Here is a 23645-nt window from a genome sequence, read left to right as displayed (position 1 = left end):
GCATACACACACACACTACATAGCATACACACACACTACATAGCATACACACACTACATAGCATACACATACACACACACATAATGCAGATACACACTACATAGCATACACACACACTACATAGCATACACTTACACATCATGCAGATACACACTACATAGCATACACTTACACATCATGCAGACACACACACTACATAGCATACACTTACACATCATGCAGACACACACTACATAGCATACACTTACACATCATGCAGATACACACTACATAGCATACACTTATACAGGCAGATACACAGACACTACATAGTATACATGCAGATACACACACTACGTAGCATACACTTATACAGGCAGATACACACATTACATAGCATAGACTTATACATGCAGATACCCAGACACTACATAGTATACACTTATACATGCAGACACACTACATAGCATAAACTTATACATACAGATACACACAGTTATAGATACAGATAGACACACTACATCATATATGGGTATCTAATTCATTGTATGGGGTCCTGGGGTTGGCAAGCACATTAGCTGGCAGTCTGTGGCTGCCACTGTTTGTTAACCTGGTATTAGCACTGCTCATTGTATAAAACTGAAGGCATGCTAGTATCACCAGGGGTTAGACATCATCACTACCAGAGGTAGGTTAGAGAGGTCACCATTACCCGTGCTCAGAGTGTATACAGCCTTCTTACTCCTGCTTAACCCACACACCATTCCCTTTCCACAGGGAATCTAACAGGTATCTAACCCTGTGAGAGCAAAGCCAGCTGCTTCTGAGTATGGGCCCAATAGAATTTAATTAAAAAAAATATATATATTTTTTTTAATGCATGGGGCAAATCAGGACAGATGGCTAGCAACCCGGGACTGTCCCGCGAAAATCGGGACAGTTGGGGGGGTATAATATAACAACAATATATAAGAAATCACCTACTTTTACACTCTAACGAAGCTGCTCTACATGTTAAAATATACTTTTTATTTTCGCCGATTACGTCACCCACTTTAACCCTCAAATATGGGCCGTTAAAGATTAAACGCAATCTCCAAAATTGCAGATTTTCTGCATATCATTTGACGATTTCGTCACCCTGTGCATGCCTAGAGTGATTGTGAAACTTGCGCATGCCCCATCCCTGATACAGCGGGTCTGCATCGAGAGACACTGAGTGACATAAAGGATGACTCTGCAGAAGCTTGCGCATGCTGTTTGCGGCTATGTTCCGCCATCTTCGAAGCTGTGTTATCCACCAGGATTGGACTAAGAAAATGCATACCCGGTGGTGGGTTTGGAAATCGTTCAATTTTAAGATTACTACTAAATGGTAAGAATTGGAAGCTGGATGTATAATACAAAATACAATAATTAATTTTGCGATAGTGCCAACCTTTTTTTTTTGGGGGGGGGGAGGGGGGTTTAGTGTTCCTTTAATCCATAGTGGCTGAATAATAAAACATGACGAGAAAATGTGTTGTCTCCTTGTTGATTACAGCCTCTCTAACACTACTGAGCAGGTCGGGAATAGCTTATGGTGTTTGATTGGAACCAGGTACCATCTCGTTGGAAACTTATAAATAGGTTCCTAGAGTAATACAATGCAGCGTTGATTTGGCGTGTATAATTGCTTCCCTCCATCTTTAAACATGAAATACAGATCTCCAGCCCTCCTCTGGTACAAACCAACTTCATTTTGACAAGATAAGGGCAATTCAAGAGACATTGATAGGGAATGAATAATTGTGATCTCATTTGGGAATTTAAGGACCATCTGATCTCCCAACAAGTTAAATCAGATTTAAAAATTATATTAATATAACCGTGTTGGTAATGCAAAACTAGGAAATGGGCAATTAAAGGGACATTCCAGCCAAAATAGGAATTGATGCATTTCCATTTGGAATAGAAGCATTTTGTAATACACATGTATTAGCAAAAATGCTACTAATAAAAGCTACAGCTGTTTCAAATGTGTATTTTAGTATGCACCGTGCACCAGCATTTTAAACACAGCACTTACTCAGAGCCTAACGTGCTTGTATCATTTAGCAATAAAACAATTTGTTGATTGCTGACATTATAAAAGCCCCTCTGGTGCTCTGAGCAGCTGCAGTATTTAAAATGCTGGTGCACTGAGAATATCCAGTTATGCTTCACATGCACAGAAAAATGGTAACACTAAAACAGTGATAAACTTACTAAAAGCGTTTTTGCCAATACATGTATTTTGCAAAATGTTTCTATTCAAAGATAGATAAATTCTATGTGCATTAAAATTTTGTCTGGAATATCCCTTTAAGCAGGCATCTATTTTTTAAATAAAAATTCTGGCGTAGACTGTCCCTTTAAAGAGAAAGTCAACACCTTGCGTTTTTCTATATAAACAGGTTTAGTTGGGAGAAGTAAAACAACTTTGCAATATAGGATTTATTGTGTTAGCTTGTCATGGAATTTGGCTCTAAACATTGAATGTACTAGTTCTCAGAGCTGGAAATGCACCCTACAGACTTATCTAGGCTAACCATGCTACATACATATCCCTAATTGGCCTAATAGATTTTACACTCACATTATGAGTGTGTATAATGAGCCTTGTAATCTGCAGACTTAAGGGACATCGTATACTAGATTTTACTCTGCATAAATGTTTTGTAGATGATCCCTTTATATAGCCGAGCTGGGAGTGTTTTTGTAACAAATGTATAGTTGTTTTTTTAAAACTTTATGCTGACTCCTAAACAAGCTCCAAAGTATCAGATGTAGACCCAAGGTATAGACTCCTGCTGCGGGTTTTTCCATTTGCAGATGGGGGAGTGTCTGCCTTTGTGTTTCCAGATCTTTTCACTGGGTGTCCCAGCCCAACCTCAACAATGTTAAAATGTGAGCTTCTAAGTTAGTTTTTACACTTTGTTTTAGATCAGTGCATATTCTTATTTATAGTATTGTCTTACATTCAGTTCTAGGAAAGTTTGTGCACACCGCCTCTTAAACCCAGATTGGCTCCTCCAAATAAGGCACATTACAGGTTTTATCTTAGTAAGGGACTGCTCTATACTACAGAAACTGAGTGGCTGACGTTTTCCAATTGTAATTTTGTGAATGACCTATAGGTGTACATTTCTGTTGTGTTATTTAGTGCCCAACATGTGTATACTAAAAATGGTCTAAGGCTGCTACATACTACACAGTGATTGCCCACAGCAGAAAAGTCATTTAGAGCCAACTAATCACTCACAATGCAGGGAGATGAGAAAAGCACGGTGTACAGACATTAGCAAATTACTAATTGTGGCACTCTAACATTATTTGTAATAGATCTTGCAAAACAGCTGCCATCTAGTGCTCCACGCATTCGATCCCACTTCTATAAAGTGTTTGAGACAGGAGGTAGCGCCAGGCATGTTCTCACCGACTTTGGAAGCTTTCATGCGACTTGAATATGGGGGGGGGGGGGGGGAGAAAAAAACAAACAAAAAAAAACACAAGTCTGGGTTTATTAATTTTATTGCCAATTACAGAAGCTTTAGTGCAAACTAAAGGTCCTCTTATTGTATACATATTAGTTTTGGTGTCTTATCTTGGGACAATGCAGAAGGAAAAACATTTTAAAATAAAACCCTCCACAGGAGCAACCTACGTCACTGATGCACAGAAAAAAGTAAAACTGGTTCATAAAGTGCAACTTGTCGCTTCCCTCTAGCTCTGCAGACAAAGCACATTTATCATTTAAGGCCCAAGAACAGAATCCCCCCATTCATTTACAGACAAAAATGTAATTTGTTCATGATTCAAAACAGACTGAGCTTTGTAACGTAAAATAATCCATCACCTACACATGACCAGGTCTGGCCTCTGCTATAAAACACGTACCTATAAAAGTATGGCCACTTACAGGGTAGGTTGTGTGCGATCGCTAAACCGGACAATTGCAAAGGAGATATTAAAATTGATCCATCTCACACACTTATTTTTTTTTTTAGACAAACGCCAACAGGTTTCAGTATTTAGATAGCACAGCTCTACCATGGGCATCAAAAATTGCAGACAAGGTTAGAAAGAAAACAATCTGAGACACTCAAAATATTGCGCACATGTTCCATCCCCAAAAAACACAAAACTAATCTATGGTACAAACTTTTAAATTTAGGAAGTTAAAACATGACAAGTTAAAAAATGTAATGTGTTACTGTGTTAATTACACAACAAATATATACAGCAAATTAACAAAATTTTACTTAGGAAGCATTTCACCCCAAAAAAGAAAAACGGTTTGAGGAGAGCGCTGAAGTGGCAATTTCCTCTCAGAAGTGATGTTCAGCAAACCACATTGATGTCCTTAATCCCAGACATGTCTTCTGCAATGTTCAATAGTCTGAGAAGAGGAAGGGACCAGCATAAGAAAATTGACCTTAAATTAGGGTTATTTAGCCGGCCTCATGCAGTCTAGGTACTTACCGCAGCACAAAGCCAACTGACTTTATACTAGTCCCAAGTTAGATATATTACATAGCTGCAAATGTCCTAATAAACCTCAAAAGGATTGAAGAATTTTAGCACTTTATGGAGAGGAAAACTGACCCATGCTGCCTCTGAGGGGCAATAGGATAGCTGTGATACTCCACAACTCCTTCCTAGACTCATCACGTTGTATGAGGTTAAGGGCTCGCTTCGAAACACATTTTTAGACCACATTAAATATGGCAGATCGTAATAGACTACTCTAAACCAAGGATATGCTGGTTGCATGTTATGTATCTTTAATTTAAAGATTAAAAAAGGTCTGGGATAAACAGATGCTAAAAGGAACTCTGATGTGCACCTTTCAACTGCTTTTATAAATGGATTGCAATTTGGCAAAACTGAGGGACAAGCAATAGACAGGACAGAGACCTGTGCTTAAGACAGTTTGTAAATTAAAGAAAAACTTCAGAATGTTAGGTAGTGTAAGATTAAAGTCCCATTACATCAATAGTTTTTTTCTTCTATCATCTATTGGTGGTGCATTAACCATGTTAAGGGAACCACCTGCCTAAGGATACCTGAAACATCCAAGAGGCACAGCCCACTTACCTAATCCCTACATAAGGGGCAACATTTACTTTATCCTGATTGAGGTAAATTATTAATCTATATTTCCAGCAGGAATAGAAAAGGGAATGATTCAGAATTGTACAAGTATAACAAACTTGTTTAAACAATTTTTCAAATTTCCTTTCATCAAATTTATTTTGTTCTTTGATATCATTTGTTGAATAGTAAATCTGGGTAAGTCATAGTAGCTCAGGAGTGTGTAAGTGTCTAGTACTCTATGGCAACAGTGATGTATAACATTAGTGTTGCAAGACATCGCTAATAAAGACACGTGCACACTCCTGAGCTCCTATGAGTACAAAGAATTACTCAAAGGATACTAAAAGAACAAAGCAAATCAGATAAAGTAAGTTAGAAATGTTTTATTCAATGGACATTCCAGGCAAAATTTAATAGCACAGATTCTAGTAAATGCCATTGCTATTTTAGGGTTATTTTTCTCTGCGTGTGCAGATATTCAGTGCACCAGCATTTTAAATACCGCAGCTGCTAAAAGTGCCAGTAGGGTTTGTATCCTGTCTGCAATTACCAGATGGCACGAGAACCTTATGCTCTGAGTAAGTGCTGTGTTTAAATCACTGGTGCACAAGCCATACGTTAATACACTTTTAAAAGAGCTATAATTACAAGAAACATTTTTACCAAACACATGTATGTTGCAAAAACGATTCTAGGCCAAATTTTTTGCTGGAATGTCTCTAAACCACTGGTTTTCAAACCTCTCCTAACAGACCAGATTTTGAGGATATCTGAACTGTAGAACAGGTGAAACAATCAGGCGTTTACTAAACATTGTTATTTTACCTGCTCTCATCCAAGGTAATCCTGAAAATCTGCCCTGTTGGGGAGGCCCGAGAACAGGTTTGAAAACCAGTTCTTTAAAACCAACTTTCCAACTAAACACCCAAAGTTAAATTTTAACTTTACTGCCCCTTCAACACCATTTCAAACAGTGTCTAAGTGCTACTTTCAGTATCGTTCATACTTTAGTAGCTTTTGATTTATCTTCTGTGCAATGGGATATGAAAAAACAAAAAAAAAAAAAAACCTTGATAGATGCAATAAATTTACTCCGTTTAAAAAGGGAAGATTTTTCTTCAAGTGCTTTTTAGAGGGAGAAATTAGTTTTCCAATATAAACTACAAACTTTATTTAAAGCACTTACATTACAGAGTGCAGCAGTCTCCAAGTCTTTACACCAATAGGACGGTCCCCACATGCACTTTTCATTTCCAAGCAGAGGTCGTTTGGCGTTTTGGCACAAGTGTAATTTCTGGAGTTAAAATAAAATTATTACTAAAAACCACAAAAACACACTAGCTTGCAAGATCTTAAATGACAAATGGTTACCTGGCACACAAAGTTAGAATCCAATTCTTCCAAAAGGAGCTGAATCATCAGGGGTTCATATTCACTAATCAGGGCACGACACTAAAAGTGGTAAAGGGAGCAAGGAAGGAATTTTTTTTTTTTTTTTTTTTTTTTTAAATACCAATTTATACTTTACAAGCATTAGTACAAAATTGTTTTATATCCTCTTTCAGAAGGGTATTCAGCAATTGCAAATATTTTATTTTTATACTCCTAGCCTAGAGATGTTCAGTATCCATGTCTAGTGATTTTAAAGGCACAATAATTTTTTTTTTTTTTTTTTTTTACTGCAGTTATTTTTCAATGGCCAAACTAATAAATCTAACTAGGCATCAATATGTAGCAGAGTTCGCCTTGATAAGTCAGTAGGGTAACATTACTAGTTCTGAGAATTAGATATTGCTCTATTTTCAGTCATTTGGTCTTAAAATAGCCAGCCCTAAGCAACCTACCCCCTGCGGAAGTTCCCGCCAGCCCGAGTACTAAGAACCTGTCACTACATTATGACATCACTAGTACTAGGAACCTCACACTGCAGGTCTTACTAGCCCCATGGCAGAACATAGTGATCTGAGATGCCATCGCAGAAAGTGCAGCATGTCTGCAGAAAGAACAGAACCCATGCAAGTACTTTTAGTGCTTTAACTTTGCAGACAGTTCTCTTCAGAGTTGTGCAATGGTTGCACTGTGTAAGGTTTTCCTTAACACAGTGCATCCAGAGCAAAGTGCTGTTTGAAGTTAAGTCATATGCAGTAGCGCTGCAAAGCAGCAGTGCATTGATTTACTGTCTCAGATTTTTTTCAAACCCTCCCCTAGCCTTTCCCAGTCTGCAATGCTGTTTGTTCTGAATGTAAGACGTTTTTATGAGCATTGCACCTTTATTACTACATTTCTATGTTAGACGGAGAAAAGAAAACAAAATTTATTAAAGAGACATTTTACAATTTAATTTTTTGTCTGCAGCTAATTTGCAATGCAATTTTCAACTACAGCACTACATTATAAAACGTTAAAAATTGTTTTATTATTATTTAGTTAACCAACACATTGCAATTGAACTGGTGCTTTAGTGTAACTTCCTAACTTAAAATTGAATTTTACTTAAAATTACCTGCAGAAAAACTCACAAAAAAAATCTCATCGCAGAAAGTGAAAAAAAGTTCTGCCTCTGGGCTTACTAGCAGCTAATAAGGCACCAGCAGGAATTCCGTTTTTACCAGAACCCAAAGCCTTTTCCCCACAAACAAATGAGATGTGATAAACATAAGTTACACTACAGCACGTAAAGTGGGTTCTAACTGAAGGGCGATGTCAATGTAACGTTACCTCATCCTGCATTTGCTCTGGCATGAAGTTGCAAACCTTCTCTAGGGTGCTCTCAATTTGCTGTTCAGTTGACTTTTTCTCCAAAAATTCAACCACATAGTTCATAGCCATTTTGCATAAGTCACAGTAGCCACCACCTTGCACTTTTGTTGGGCTGAGTTTTACTGTAGGGGGAAGATTCCATATTAGATTTGAACTTCAGAACAATTTGCACTTTTATTGCACCAGGTAAGCATTTCTGGATTTGAGAAGGTTCTTACCATTCTGTGGCTGTTTGGCGCTGCACAAGCCGAGAGCGCAGCACGCCATATGCGGACTGACTTCTTCCAACAGAATTTCAACAAGGGCATTTGTATACGCATCCACTAAATCTATGCACTGCTGTCTATAACTTTTAGGGACCACATAGCAGACCTTCTCCAAGATGAGGCGAATGTTGTCCTTGTGTGACAAGACAGACATAAGTGTCTAACAAAGCATTTTAACTTGTTTTAATACCTATACAAAAACTGTATCACAGCCAGGGGTAGATTACATACACAAGGGATACATTGTATAATTAGTGCTGCAAACTCCAAGTTGTACTGGACCAATAATGAGGCCGTTTACCCCCGTTATATTGTGTAAACAAACTTCTGGCCATCAATTTCTCAGTAATCTAGGGTCATTTTCTAGTCCAGTATACATAAAAAATAAAAGACTCATGTATAAAATGGGTTTAATTCACATAAGACCAATATTCATGGTAACAGGGACCCAGGTGATAAATGTTTATATAAACCATAACTACACTTGCCCAAGAGGGCATCAGAAAGGGCATATCAGAAGCTTGGCACAAAGTCACTGAAGAGAAAACTGGAGCTATTTTCCTTACCTCAGTCCTATTATTCTCCAAAAGATGATCAATTTCTTTAATAATTAGCTCGCAGGCGACACACTGTGGCGAGTCACTCACTGAAGATTTCACATCGGCCACCTGGCAATAAACACATAGTTACACAACGGTCATGTACAGATACACAAGACAGTATGCACCAACCATCAAGGAACAAAATACATTAAGCCTTAATATCAAAAGCTGTTAATTTTATTAGCAACTAAATATAGTTCTGTTACAGGACAGCTGAAAGGACCACTCGAGCAGTAGAATTGTATAACACGTGCATAATAAAGACAACGATTCAACACCTACTCTGAATTTCAAAATAAGTATTTTTTTTCCTGACAAATTTATTTTTCTCCCATTTGCTGGCTCCCTGTATCATGTGACAGAATTTAGCCAATCACAGACTAGTATACATACCCTTTGAGCTTTTGCACATGCTCAATAGGATCTTGTTCCCCAGAAAACACAACAACCCAGCCAATCAATATGTGATAATGGAAGTAAAATTGGAAAGTTAAAAAAAAAAAAAAAAAAAACCAAACAAAAAAACCCATGTATCTCAATCATAAGTTTATTTTGACTTGAGTGTCCCTTTAAAGGGACAGTAAACATACAGAATAATGTTATATAATTATGCACATAGTGCAGAATTATATAACAGTGTATAAGCAGTAACTTAAAGCATTGACAGATTTTTTTATTGTTTTTTATTTTTGGTGTGTAAAGTTAAACTCCGCTCCAGGCTCTACTGAGCAGGTCTTGGATTTCCAAAGCGAAAATGTAGTTCGCTTCCGCTCTGGTGTAGTAGAGAGCGAGCTACATTCAGTCCAATAGCGCGATCGGGCGTGCTGTGACTATCTAGCAAGCCCGCAAAGCACTTTGTAAATCCAAGACGCGCTCAGTAGAGCCTGGAGTGGAGTCCAACTTTACACTTAAGGGACAGTCTACACCAGAATTTTTAGTGCTTAAAAAAGATAAATATTCCCTTTATTACCCTTTCCCCAGTTTTGCATAACCAACAGTTATATTAATATATGTTTTACCTCTGTAATTACCTTGTATCTAAGCCTCTGCATACTGCCCCCTTATCTCAGTGCTTTTGACAGACATGCAGTTTAGCCAATCAGTACAGACTCCTAAATAACTTGGGAGTGAGCACAATGCTATATATAAGACACACATGAACTAGTACTGTCAAACTGAAAAAAAAAAAATTCAAAATGCTCTGAGCCAAGAGGTGGTTTTCAATGGTTTAGAAATCAGTTTGATCCTACCTAGGTTTAGCTTTTCAAAAATACCACCAAGGGAACAAAGCAAATTTAAGAATAAAAGTCAATTGGAAAGTTGTTTAAAATTGCATGCCCTATCTGAATAATGAAAGTTTAATTTTGACTAAACTGTCCCTTTAAATTTTTTTTTATATATTTATTTATATATATATATATATATATATCTATCTATCTCATTCTGTAAGTTTACTGTCCCTTTAAGTTGAATCTGGCGGAGGCTGACAGCCAACAACATCATAAGAAAGTGTTCAATTCTAAGGTAAAGAAGCTTCAAATGGGTACAGGTCAATAAATGCTTAAAGGGACATTTAACCTAAAACTTAAATTGTCCCACATGGTAGAGGGACTGCAATCATCCAACTTGAAAGCTTATCATGGGATTAGCAAGGGAGTGTGAACAGGCATATACACAATTCTATAAAGATTTTTATTTTGACTATAATTTATAAGCAACCTCACTGAAAACAGGCAAGATAAAACTGGTCTTTAAAAAACAAACAAACGTGGAACCCAAAATATTACAAACAAAAAAAATTGTCCCGCAGGTTGAACTTTGCCAATAGTTAGGTCAGATAAATGTGCAGTCACCTTTCCTCCTTGACTAAAGGAGATTTACTACTATAATATGATATAATAGAAAAGTAAAACCTTGACAATTATGCGGATTGATATTTTTTGGTCCATAAAAATTTAAGTAGAAAAAGCCGAATAGTAACAGTTTACTGGGCACTTACTCTGGTGAACTGATCTTCGCTTTAAATAGACATACATTAAAGGGACACTTAATACCCGTCTTCTATAATCCCTAAAAACTACCTTTTCTTAATAAAAATAAAATCACTTCTGTCAATTTAATCTGTTCCTCTTTCCCCAAACTGTTGAGATTGTTTTGAAGTACATCGTTGATCCAGTGCTTGATTTCCTATGTAAGCTGTCATATTGTAGTGCACGTTACTGGGGCACAGTAGTCACATGATTATGAAGCAGTCATGTGACACAGCATATAGTCTGTTATATATATTTTTAAAGGATCACATCTGTCTGCAGTGTAAATATGTGTCAGAGTATAAATGTATTAGATAGACTTTCCCCATCCATTTATTATATAATATGCAGCAACATTTAAAATAAAATTCTTTATAAGCAATATGTTTGAAGAAAAACAGAATTTATGCTTACCTGATAAATTACTTTCTCCAACGGTGTGTCCGGTCCACGGCGTCATCCTTACTTGTGGGATATTCTCCTCCCCAACAGGAAATGGCAAAGAGCCCAGCAAAGCTGGTCATATGATCCCTCCTAGGCTCTGCCTACCCCAGTCATTCGACCGACGTACAGGAGGAAATATGCATAGGAGAAACCATATGATACCGTGGTGACTGTAGTTATAGAAAATAATTCATCAGACCTGATTAAAAAAAAAACCAGGGCGGGCCGTGGACCGGACACACCGTTGGAGAAAGTAATTTATCAGGTAAGCATAAATTCTGTTTTCTCCAACATAGGTGTGTCCGGTCCACGGCGTCATCCTTACTTGTGGGAACCAATACCAAAGCTTTAGGACACGGATGAAGGGAGGGAGCAAATCAGGTCACCTAAATGGAAGGCACCACGGCTTGCAAAACATTTCTCCCAAAAATAGCCTCTGAAGAAGCAAAAGTATCAAATTTGTAAAATTTTGCAAAAGTGTGCAGTGAAGACCAAGTCGCTGCCTTACAAATCTGGTCAACAGAAGCCTCGTTCTTGAAGGCCCATGTGGAAGCCACAGCCCTAGTGGAGTGAGCTGTGATTCTTTCAGGAGGCTGCCGTCCGGCAGTCTCATAAGCCAAACGGATAATGCTTTTAAGCCAAAAGGAAAGAGGTAGAAGTTGCTTTTTGACCTCTCCTTTTACCAGAATAGACAACAAACAAAGAAGAAGTTTGTCTGAAATCTTTAGTGGCCTCTAAATAGAATTTTAGAGCACGGACTACGTCCAAATTGTGTAACAAACGTTACTTCTTTGAAACTGGATTCGGGCACAAAGAAGGTACAACTATCTCCTGGTTAATATTCTTGTTGGAAACAACTTTCGGAAGAAAACCAGGCTTAGTACGTAAAACCACCTTATCTGCATGGAACACCAGATAAGACGGAGAACACTGCAGCGCAGATAACTCAGAAACTCTTCTAGCAGAAGAAATTGCAACCAAAAACAAAACTTTCCAAGATAATAACTTAATATCTACGGAATGTAAGTCAATGTAAACAGGCTTGATCCTAACCAGAGCCTGAACAAATGCTTGAACATCTGGCACAACTGCCAGTCTTTTGTGAAGTAAAACAGATAAAGCAGAGATCTGTCCCTTCAGAGAACTTGCAGATAATCCTTTCTCCAAACCTTCTTGTAGAAAGGATAGAATCTTAGGAATTTTTATCTTGTTCCATGGGAATCCTTTAGATTCACACCAACAGATATATTTTTTCCATATTTTATGGTAAAATTTTCTAGTTACAGGCTTTCTAGCCTGAATCAGAGTATCTATTACAGAATCTGAAAACCCACGCTTTGATAAAATCAAGCATTCAATCTCCAAGCCGTCAGTTGGAGGGAAACCAGATTCGGATGTTCGAATGGACCCTGAACAAGAAGGTCCTGTCTCAAAGGTAGCTTCCATGGTGGAGCCGATGACATATTGACCAGGTCTGCATACCAAGTCCTGCGTGGCCACGCAGGAGCTATCAAGATCACCGAGGCCCTCTCCTGATTGATCCTGGCTACCAGCCTGGGGATGAGAGGAAACGGTGGGAATACATAAGCTAGGTTGAAGGTCCAAGGTGCTACTAGTGCATCTACTAGGGTCGCCTTGGGATCCCTGGATCTGGACCCGTAGCAAGGAACCTTGAAGTTCTGACGAGACGCCATCAGATCGATGTCTGGAATGCCCCATAATTGAGTTATTTGGGCAAAGATTTCCGGATGGAGTTCCCACTCCCCCGGATGGAATGTCTGACGACTCAGAAAATCCACTTCCCAATTTTCCACTCCTGGGATGTGGATCGCAGACAAGTGGCAGGAGTGATCCTCCGCCCATTGAATTATCTTGGTCACTTCTTTCATCGCCAGGGAAGTCCTTGTTCCCCCCTGATGATTGATATATGCAACGGTCGTCATGTTGTCTGACTGAAACCTTATCAATTTGGCCTTTGCTTTTTGAGGCCAAGCTCTGAGAGCATTGAATATCGCTCTCAGTTCCAGAATGTTTATCGGGAGAAGAGACTCTTCCCGAGACCATAGACCCTGAGCTTTCAGGGATTCCCAGACCGCGCCCCAGCCCACTAGGCTGGCGTCAGTCGTGACAATGACCCACTCTGGTCTGCGAAAGCTCATTCCCTGTGACAGATTGTCCAGGATTATCCACCAACGGAGTGAATCTCTGGTCTTTTGATCTACTTGAATCGTCGGAGACAAGTCTGTATAATCCCCATTCCACTGTCTGAGCATGCACAGTTGTAATGGTCTTAGATGAATTCGTGCAAAAGGAACTATGTCCATTGTTGCAACCATCAATCCTATTACTTCCATGCACTGCGCTATGGAAGGACGAGGAACAGAATGAAGTACTTGACAAGAGCTTAGAAGTTTTGATTTTCTGACCTCTGTCAGAAAAATCCTCATTTCTAAGGAATCTATTATTGTTCCCAAGAAGGGAACTCGTTGACGGGGACAGAGAACTTTTTTCTTTGTTCACCTTCCATCCGTGAGATCTGAGAAAGGCTAGGACGATGTCCGTATGAGCCTTTGCTTTTGACAGGGACGACGCTTGAATCAGGATGTCGTCCAAGTAAGGTACTACTGCAATGCCCCTTGGTCTTAGAACCGCTAGAAGGGACCCTAGTACCTTTGTGAAAATCCTTGGAGCAGTGGCTAATCCGAATGGAAGTGCCACAAACTGGTAATGCTTGTCCAGAAAAGCGAACCTTAGGAACTGATGATGTTCCTTGTGGATAGGAATATGTAGGTACGCATCCTTTAAATCCACGGTAGTCATAAATTGATTTTCCTGGATAGTAGGTAGGATCGTTCGAATAGTTTCCATTTTGAACGATGGTACCCTGAGAAATTTGTTTAGGATCTTTAGATCCAAAATTGGTCTGAATATTCCCTCTTTTTTGGGAACTATGAACAGATTGGAATAAAATCCCATTCCTTGTTCTCTTATTGGAACTGGATGTATCACTCCCATCTTTAACAGGTCTTCTACACAATGTAAGAATGCCTGTCTTTTTATTTGGTTTGAAGATAATTGAGACCTGTGGAACCTTACCCTTGGGGGTAGTTCCTTGAATTCCAGGAGATAACCTTGAGAAACTATTTCTAGCGCCCAAGGATCCTGAACATCTCTTGCCCAAGCCTGAGCAAAGAGAGAAAGTCTGCCCCCCACTAGATCCGGTCCCGGATCGGGGGCTATCCCTTCATGCTGTTTTGGTAGCAGTGGTAGGCTTCTTGGTCTGCTTACCCTTGTTCCAGCCTTGCATTGGTTTCCAGGCTGGTTTGGGTTGTTAAGTATTACCCTCTTGCTTAGAGGATACAGAATTAGAGACTGGTCCGTTTCTGCGAAAGGGACGAAAATTAGGCTTATTATTAGCCTTAAAAGACCTATCCTGTGGGAGGGCGTGGCTCTTTCAAATCAGGTACAAATAATGTTTTACCTTTGAAAGGAATGTTAAGCAATTTTGTCTTGGAAGACACATCCGCTGACCAAGACTTTAGCCAAAGCACTCTGCGCGCCACGACACCAAACCCTGAATTTTTCGCCGCTAATCTAGCTAATTGCAAAGCGGCATCTAAAACAAAAGAGTTAGCCAATTTAAGTGCTTGAACTCTGTCCATAACCTCCTCATACGAAGATTCTTTACTGAGCGATTTTTCTAGTTCCTCGAACCAGAAACACGCTGCCGTAGTGACAGGAACAATGCATGAAATTGGTTGTAGAAGGTAACCTTGCTGTACAAAAATCTTTTTAAGCAAACCCTCTAATTTCTTATCCATAGGATCTTTGAAAGCACAACTATCTTCGATAGGAATAGTAGTGCGTTTGTTTAGAGTAGAAACCGCCCCCTCGACCTTGGGGACTGTCTGCCATAAGTCCTTTCTGGGGTCGACTATAGGAAATAATTTCTTAAATATAGGGGGGGGGGACAAAAGGTATGCCGGGCCTTTCCCATTCCTTGTTTACTATGTCCGCCACCCGCTTGGGTATAGGAAAAGCGTCGGGGGGCACCGGAACCTCTAGGAACTTGTCCATCTTACATAATTTCTCTGGAATGACCAAATTGTCACAATCATCCAGAGTAGATAACACCTCCTTAAGCAGTGCGCGGAGATGTTCTAATTTAAATTTAAATGTCACAACATCAGGTTCAGCTTGATGAGAAATTTTTCCTGAATCTGAAATTTCTCCATCAGACAAAACCTCCCTCATGGCCCCTTGAGATTGGTGTGAGGGTATGACAGAACAATTATCATCAGCGTCCTCTTGCTCTTCAGTGTTTAAAACAGAGCAATCGCGCTTTCTCTGATAAGTAGGCATTTTGGATAAAAGATTTGCTATGGAGTTATCCATTACAGCCGTTAATTGTTGCATGGTAATAAGTATTGGCACACTAGATGTACTAGGGGCCTCCTGTGTGGGCATAACTGGTGTAGACACAGTAGGGGATGATGTAGTATCATGTTTACTCCCCTCATTTGAGGAATCATCTTGGGCAATATCATTATCTGTTGCAATACTATCCTTACTTTGTTTGGACACTATGGCACAATTATCACATAAATTTAAATGGGGAGACACATTGGCTTTCATACATATAGAACATAGCTTATCTGATGGTACAGACATGTTAAACAGGCTTAAACTTGTCAACAAAGCACAAAAAACGTTTTAAAATAAAACCGTTACTGTCACTTTAAATTTCAAACTGAAAACACTTTATTACTGAATATGTGAAAAAGTATGAAGGAATTGTTCAAAATTCATCAAAATTTCACCACATTGTCTTAAAGCATTAAAAGTATTGCACACCAAATTTCAGAGCTTTAACCCTTAAATTAACGGAACCGGAGCCGTTTTTACATTTAACCCCTATACAGTCCCAGAATGAGGCTCTGTCTATAACTAGAAAGGCCCCCATCTGAAAATGGTGTCCAACACAGTGCCTGCCGTTTTTCTAAACGTTCCCCAAGATTATAATACCAATAATTAGTTAGAATCTGCATAATATGCCTAGTAAAGCAATTGTTTTAGCCCAGAAAAATGTCTACCAGTTTTTAAGCCCTTTTTGAAGCCCTTTATTCTTTTATGTTTAACTAAGAAAATGGCTTACTGGTCCCCATGAGGGGAAATGACAGTCTTCCAGCATTACATGGTCTTGTTAGAAATATGGCTAGTCATACCTTAAGCAGAAAAGACTGCTAACTGTTTCCCCCAACTGAAGTTACTTCATCTCAACAGTCATGTGTGGAAACAGCAATTGATTTCAGTTACTGTCTGCTAAAATCATCTTCCTCTTACAAACAGAAATCTTCATCCTTTTCTGTTTCAGAGTAAATAGTACATACCAGCACTATTTTAAAATAACAAACACTTGATAGAAGAATAAAACTACATTTAAACACCAAAAATCCGTGGAGATGTTGCCTGTGCAACGGCAAAGAGAATGACTGGGGTGGGCGGAGCCTAGGAGGGATCATGTGACCAGCTTTGCTGGGACTCTTTGCCATTTCCTGTTGGGGAAGAGAATATCCCACAAGTAAGGATGACGCCGTGGACCGGACACACCAATGTTGGAGAAATCCGCTTCCCAATTTTCCACTCCTGGGATGTGGATTGCAGACAAGTGGCAGGAGTGATCCTCCGCCCATTGAATTATCTTGGTCACTTCCTCCATCGCCAGGGAACTCCTTGTTCCCCCCTGATGGTTGATATATGCAACTGTCGTCATGTTGTGTGATTGAAACCTTATTAATTTGGCCTTTGCTAGATGAGGCCAAGCTTTGAGAGCATTGAAGATCACTCAGTTCCAGAATGTTTATCGGGAGAAGAGATTCTTCCCGAGACCATAGACCCTGAGCTTTCAGGGGTTCCCAGACCGCGCCCCAGCCCACCAGACTGGCGTCGGTCGTGACAATGACCCACTCTGGTCTGCGGAAGCTCATTCCCTGTGACAGGTTGTCCAGGATTATCCACCAACGGAGTGAATCTCTGGTCCTTTGATCTACTTGAATCGTCGGAGACAAGTCTGTATAATCCCCATTCCACTGTCTGAGCATGCACAGTTGTAATGGTCTTGGATGAATTCGTGCAAAAGGAACTATGTCCATTGCTGCAACCATCAATCCTATTACTTCCATGCACTGCGCTATGGAAGGACGAAGAACAGAATGAAGAACTTGACAAGAGCTTAGAAGTTTTGATTTTCTGACCTCTGTCAGAAAAATTCTCTTTTCTAAGGAGTCTATTATTGTTCCCAAGAAGGGAACTCTTGTTGACGGGGAAAGAGAACTTTTTTCTATGTTTACTTTCCATCCGTGAGATCTGAGAAAGGCTAGGACGATGTCCGTATGAGCCTTTGCTTTTGACAGAGACAACGCTTGAATCAGGATGTCGTCCAAGTACGGTACTACTGCAATGCCCCTTGGTCTTAGAACCGCTAGAAGGGACCCTAGTACCTTTGTGAAAATTCTCGGAGCAGTGGCTAATCCGAATGGAAGTGCCACAAACTGGTAATGCTTGTCCAGAAAAGCGAACCTTAGGAACTGATGATGTTCCTTGTGGATAGGAATATGGAGGTACGCATCCTTTAAATCCACCGTGGTCATAAATTGACCTTCCTGGATGGTAGGAAGGATCGTTCGAATGGTTTCCATTTTGAACGATGGAACCCTGAGAAATTTGTTTAGGATCTTGAGATCTAGAATTGGTCTGAATGTTCCCTCTTTTTTGGGAACTATGAACAGGTTGGAGTAAAACCCCATCCCTTGTTCTCTTATTGGAACTGGATGAATTACTCCCATCCTTAACAGGTCTTCTACACAATGTAAGAATGCCTGTCTTTTAATTTGGTTTGAAGATAGAGACCTGTGGAACCTTCCCCTTGGGGGTAGTTCCTTGAATTCCAGGAGATAACCTTGAGAAACTATTTCTAGTGCCCAAGGATCCTGAACATCTCTTGCCCAGGCCTGAGCAAAGAGAGAAAGTCTGCCCCCCACCAGATCCGGTCCCGGATCGGGGGCCATCCCTTCATGCTGTTTTGGTAGCAGGCTTCTTGGCCTGCTTACCCTTGTTCCAGCCTTGCATCGGTCTCCAGGCTGGTTTGGGTTGAGAAGTATTACCCTCTTGCTTAGAGGATGTAGAAGTAGAGGCTGGTCCGTTTCTGCGAAAGGGACGAAAATTAGGCTTATTTCTAGCCTTAAAAGACCTATCCTGAGGAAGGGTGTGGCCCTTTCCTCCGGTGATGTCTGAAATAATCTCTTTCAAATCAGGACCAAACAGTGTTTTGCCCTTGAAAGGGATGTTAAGCAATTTTGTCTTGGAAGACACATCCGTTGACCAAGACTTTAGCCAGAGCGCTCTGCGATAGCAAACCCTGAATTTTTCGCCGCTAATCTCGCTAATTGCAAAGCGGCATCTAGAATAAAAGAGTTAGCCAATTTAAGTGCATGAACTCTGTCCATAACCTCCTCATACGAAGATTCTTTATTGAGCGACTTTTCTAGTTCTTCGAACCAGAAACACGCTGCCGTAGTGACAGGAACAATGCATGAAATTGGTTGAAGGTAACCTTGCTGAACAAACTTTTTTTAAGCAAACCCTCTAATTTTTTATCCATAGGATCTTTAAAAGCACAACTATCTTCTATGGGAATAGTAGTGCGTTTGTTTAGAGAAGAGACCGCCCCCGCGACCTTAGGGACTGTCTGCCATAAGTCCTTTCTGGGGTCGACTATAGGAAATAATTTCTTAAATATAGGGGGAGGCACAAAAGGTATGCCGGGCCTTTCCCATTCCTTGTTTACTATGTCCGCCACCCGCTTGGGTATAGGAAAAACATCGGAGGGCACCGGAACCTCTAGGAACTTGTCCATCTTACATAATTTCTCTGGAATGACCAAATTGTCACAATCATCCAGAGAAGATAATACCTCCTTAAGCAGTGCGCGGAGATGTTCTAATTTAAATTTAAGTGTTACAACATCAGGTTCAGCTTGTTGAGAAATTTTTCCTGAATCTGAAATTTCTCCCTCAGACAAAACCTCCCTCCTGGCCCCTTCAGATTGGTGTGAGGGTATGTCAGAAGCGTTATCATCAGCGTCCTCTTGCTCTTCAGTGTTTAAAACAGAGCAATTGCGCTTTCTTTGATAAGTAGGCATTTTAGATAAAATATTTGCAATAGAATTATCCATAACAGACGTTAATTGTTGCATAGTAATAAGTATTGGCGCACTAGATGTACTAGGGGCCTCTTGTGTGGGCAAAACTGGTGTAGACACAGAAGGGGGTGATGCAGTACCATGCTTACTCCCCTCATCTGAAGAATCATCTTGGGCACTATTATTATCTGTGGCATCATTGTCCCTACTTTGTTTGGACACCATGTCACAATTATCACATATTTAAATGGGGAGACACATTGGCTTTCATACATATAGAACATCGTTTATCTGATGGTTCAGACATGTTAAACAGGCTTAAACTTGTCAACAAAGCACAAAAAACGTTTTAAAATAAAACCGTTACTGTCACTTTAAATTTTAAACAGAACACACTTTATTACTGAATATGCGAAAAAGTATGAAGCAATTGTTCAAAATTCACCAAAATTTCACCACAGTGTCTTAAAAGTATTGCACACCAAATTTGAAAGCTTTAACCCTTAAAATAACGGAACCGGAGCCGTTTTTACATTTAACCCCTATACAGTCCCAGGAATCTGCTTTGCTGAGACCCAACCAAGCCCAGAGGGGAATACGATACCAAATGACGCCTTCTAGAAGCTTTTTCAGTGGATCTTAGCTCCTCACACATGCATCTGCATGCCTTGCCTTCCAAAAACAACTGCGCATTAGTGGCGCGAAAATGAGGCTCTGCCTATGACTAGAGAAGGCCCCCCATCTGAAAAAGGTGTCCATATAGTGCCTGCCGTTTTTTTAACAATCCCCAAGATTATAATAACTATAAAGCGCTATAATCTGTCAAATATGCTTAGCAAGTAATCGTTTTAGCCCAGAAAAATGTCTACCAGTTTTTAAGCCCTTATAAAGCCCTTATTCTTATACTTAATCTAAGAAAAAGGCTTACCGGTCCCCATAGGGAAAATGACAGCCTTCCAGCATTACCAAGTCGTGTTAGAAATATGGCCATCATACCTCAGGCAGAAAAGTCTGCCAACTGCTTCCCCCAACTGAAGTTACTTCATCTCAACAGTCCTGTGTGGAAACAGCAATCGATTTTAGTAACGTTTGCTAAAATCATCTTCCTCTCACAAACAGAAATCTTCTCTTTTCTGTTTCAGAGTAAATAGTACATACCAGCACTATTTAAAAATAACAAACACTTGATTGAAGAATAAAAACTACATTTAAACACCAAAAAACTCTTAGCCATCTCCGTGGAGATGTTGCCTGTGCAACGGCAAAGAGAATGACTGGGGTAGGCGGAGCCTAGGAGGGATCATATGACCAGCTTTGCTGGGCTCTTTGCCATTTCCTGTTGGGGAGGAGAATATCCCACAAGTAAGGATGACGCCGTGGACCGGACACACCTATGTTGGAGAAAAAAAAAAAAAAAAAATCATTACAAGCAGCTCCAGGAGGGGGAAGCTCACGTATACTCGGTACAGAAGATTTCTGCTTCTCAAGACCTGTCCCCTCCTGTTTATGTAAAGCACTAAGGGCTGACACTTGTACCAGCCTTAGTGATAGTCTTCATTACATAGCGATCTGCTCCGGTCACACCCTCTGCCGAGACACAGTAAAAAAGTGTCAGCCCTTAGTGCTTTACATAAACAGTAGGGGACAGGTCTTGAGAAGCAGAAGTCTTCTGTACCAAGTATGTGAGCTTCCCCCTCCCGGAGCTGCTTGTAATGATTTACAAATCACAATAGTGTCTGAAGCCATTTAATGCAGACTGATTTGCTTAGAGCATAAAAAAAAAAAACTGGGGGGGAGGGGCGGGTGAGTTAAAAAACGCATTGCTTATAAAAGAATTTTAATTTAATTTTTTCTGAATATTATGTGTATATAAATAGATGGTAAGGTCGAATACATTTTTTTTTCTCTGACTGGCAGATAATTATCTTCACACACACCGCAGACAGATGTGATCCTTTAAAAATATATGTAACAGACAATATGCTGTGTGTCACGTGACTACTTTGCCCCCCTGTAACGTAGGATACAATATGGCAGCTTACATAGTCTAATCAAGCACTGGATAAATGCTCTTCAAAACAATCAACAGTTTGGGGTAAGAGGAATAGAATAGACAGTGATTATTTTATTTTTATCAATAGGAAAAATTAGGTTTTAGCAATTTTCATCAGGTGTTTAATGTCCCTTTAAAGGTTTTTATCAGTTGTATCATGGGTAACGGAACTTATGCTGACCATTTCCCTTTTACACTACCATTATGGTTCTGTAACCAACTAACTCAAGTAATTGTACTCAAAGAGCTTCTGTCAAAGGAAATAGAACCACAATGCTTTGTGCAAACAGTGTAGAGACTCATATCCTTTAGAAGGTATTTTCACTTATAACCTACAGCTTCAGACATTGACACAGATTTTAGGTAATTGTACATGTCTACTTACTTTAACTGCAGGTTCCATCTTGGCTGCAGGGATTATAGTCTTTGCTGGGGTGAGCAGCTGCAGGGGGGTGGCTGCCGCCTCCTGTGCGCAGAACCCTGCATAACTGCAGATCTGCTGTGCTGGCTAAAACAAAATAACTGGTCATACAGATTTATAAAAATAAAATGTGGTTTTTAAAGTGTAGGTCAATTTTGATGAATTAGTGCCCGGTCTTTAATAATCCTATTAAAAACCAAGGGCACTTTAATCAAAATTGACATTTCACTTCTTTTCTTCAAAAATTTACCTTTTAATCCTGGCAGCTGCTCCAGCGATTCCCCGGCCGTCGGAAGCCTCTGCAGAAATGACGAACCCGGCTTCCTCCTGGGGGAATCTTGGCCTAATGCAATGCCGTGATTGGAGGAAGCCAGATTAGTCATTTTGGACCCACGAAGACGGCTTGCGTTGGGTGGAGGAAGTGCTGGAGCGGCTGCCAGGATTAAAAAGGTAAGTTTTTGAAGAGAAGTGAAATGTCAATTTTGATGAATTAAAGTGCCCTTGTTTTTAATAGGATTATTAAAAACCAGGCACTAATTCATCAAAATTGACCTTCACTTAAAAAAACAAACAAAAAAAAAAAACCACTACTCATGATTCAGATAGAACTTACAATCTTAAACCACTTTCTAATTGACTTCCGTTACCAAATGGTCTGATTTCTATCCTTTGTTGAAAAGCAGAAAGGGAAGCTCAGTAGTGTACGTATATTCAGCACTATCTCCTGTCATGTAGTGCTTCAGACTTATGCATGCTACCAATGTAGATATCTCTTCAACAAAGAACAAAAACCAATGGAAGCTTTGTGTTTGTTATCTGAATCATGAAGAAAAGATTTTGGGCCCTATATCCCTTTAAGTCCAGGATATCTTCTAGCAAACAAACTGTTAATTTGTTATAACCCAACACTTCAAACTATCAGTTTATAGCAACAAAACAAAATCCACCCATATACTTGAAACAAAAAAAAAAAAAAAAAAAAAAAAAAAAGTGTATAAGCACTCGTTACCAACAGTAAGTTAGTGTTAGGGGAAACCGTATTATAGGGCATCAATGGTGCAGGGTCTGAAGCTTTTTGACAGGTGTACAAATGACCAAACAAGTCTAACCACATGCTTTATGCTTGCATCAACTCGCCAGCATTGCTCAAGCGATATGCATTAGTGTGACAGCAGCGCATATGCTTTAGTCCAGGGGTGAGCAACCTTGGCTCTCCAGAGGTTTTGGAACTACATTTCCCGTAATGTTCATACACTTGAAGCTGGCCGAGGATCATGGGAAATCTAGTTTCATAACCTCTGGAGAGCCAAGGTTGATGACCCCTGCTCTAGTCTGACAGGACAGTGTGCATAAGTTACGTCTGACAGCAACGTGCTAGAGAAAGTTTAATTGGATAACATATGGAGCAAATAAGCTGCCGCGGATGATTGTCAAATGGACACGAATAAATGTAAAATAGTTGGAAAAAATAACAAATGCAGTCAAGTTTGGGAAGATGTATTACAGCTATCAAAAAGCTGGATTGGGCTAAGAGTGAGGGGGGTTATATATAATGACACAAAACTTGCAACATACCTGTTCCTGATGAAAGGGGAAAAAACAAAGATAATTGAGTGAGGTTAGAAAAGGAAAAAAGTTAAGATTGACAAAAAAAAAGTTTAATCAGAAAGTTCTGAAGTCTGAGTTAGTTTATGCAAGCAAAAAACATGATACTTAGAGAAGCTGTGCGACTAGTTGTCTACAGATAAATACAACTAAGAAAAAAAAATCCA

At 39.7% G+C, this 23645-nt stretch overlaps 1 protein-coding gene across 1 annotated transcript in view; it reads right to left on the bottom strand.

Annotated features, from left to right (window-relative positions):
- Window positions 1-3513: 3513 nt before the first annotated feature.
- The window catches only part of LOC128643568 (prosaposin), a 32834-nt gene continuing 12702 nt past the window's right edge, over window positions 3514-23645 (bottom strand). Inside the window, exons 8-14 of the mRNA XM_053696409.1 lie at window positions 21838-21960; window positions 8690-8791; window positions 8076-8256; window positions 7816-7979; window positions 6469-6549; window positions 6284-6391; window positions 3514-4399 (exon numbers count right to left, since the gene is read on the bottom strand). Coding sequence (XP_053552384.1) covers window positions 4364-4399; window positions 6284-6391; window positions 6469-6549; window positions 7816-7979; window positions 8076-8256; window positions 8690-8791; window positions 21838-21960 — 795 coding nt within the window. The 3' untranslated portion in view covers window positions 3514-4363. The remainder of the gene's footprint in view (window positions 4400-6283; window positions 6392-6468; window positions 6550-7815; window positions 7980-8075; window positions 8257-8689; window positions 8792-21837; window positions 21961-23645) is intronic.

Source organism: Bombina bombina, unplaced genomic scaffold (genome assembly GCF_027579735.1).
Source record: "Bombina bombina isolate aBomBom1 unplaced genomic scaffold, aBomBom1.pri scaffold_1081, whole genome shotgun sequence".
In the NCBI taxonomy this organism is placed as follows: Eukaryota; Metazoa; Chordata; class Amphibia; order Anura; family Bombinatoridae; genus Bombina; species Bombina bombina.
The sequence above is the reverse complement of the archived record's forward strand: the minus strand, read 5'-3'. Positions and strand labels throughout refer to the sequence as shown.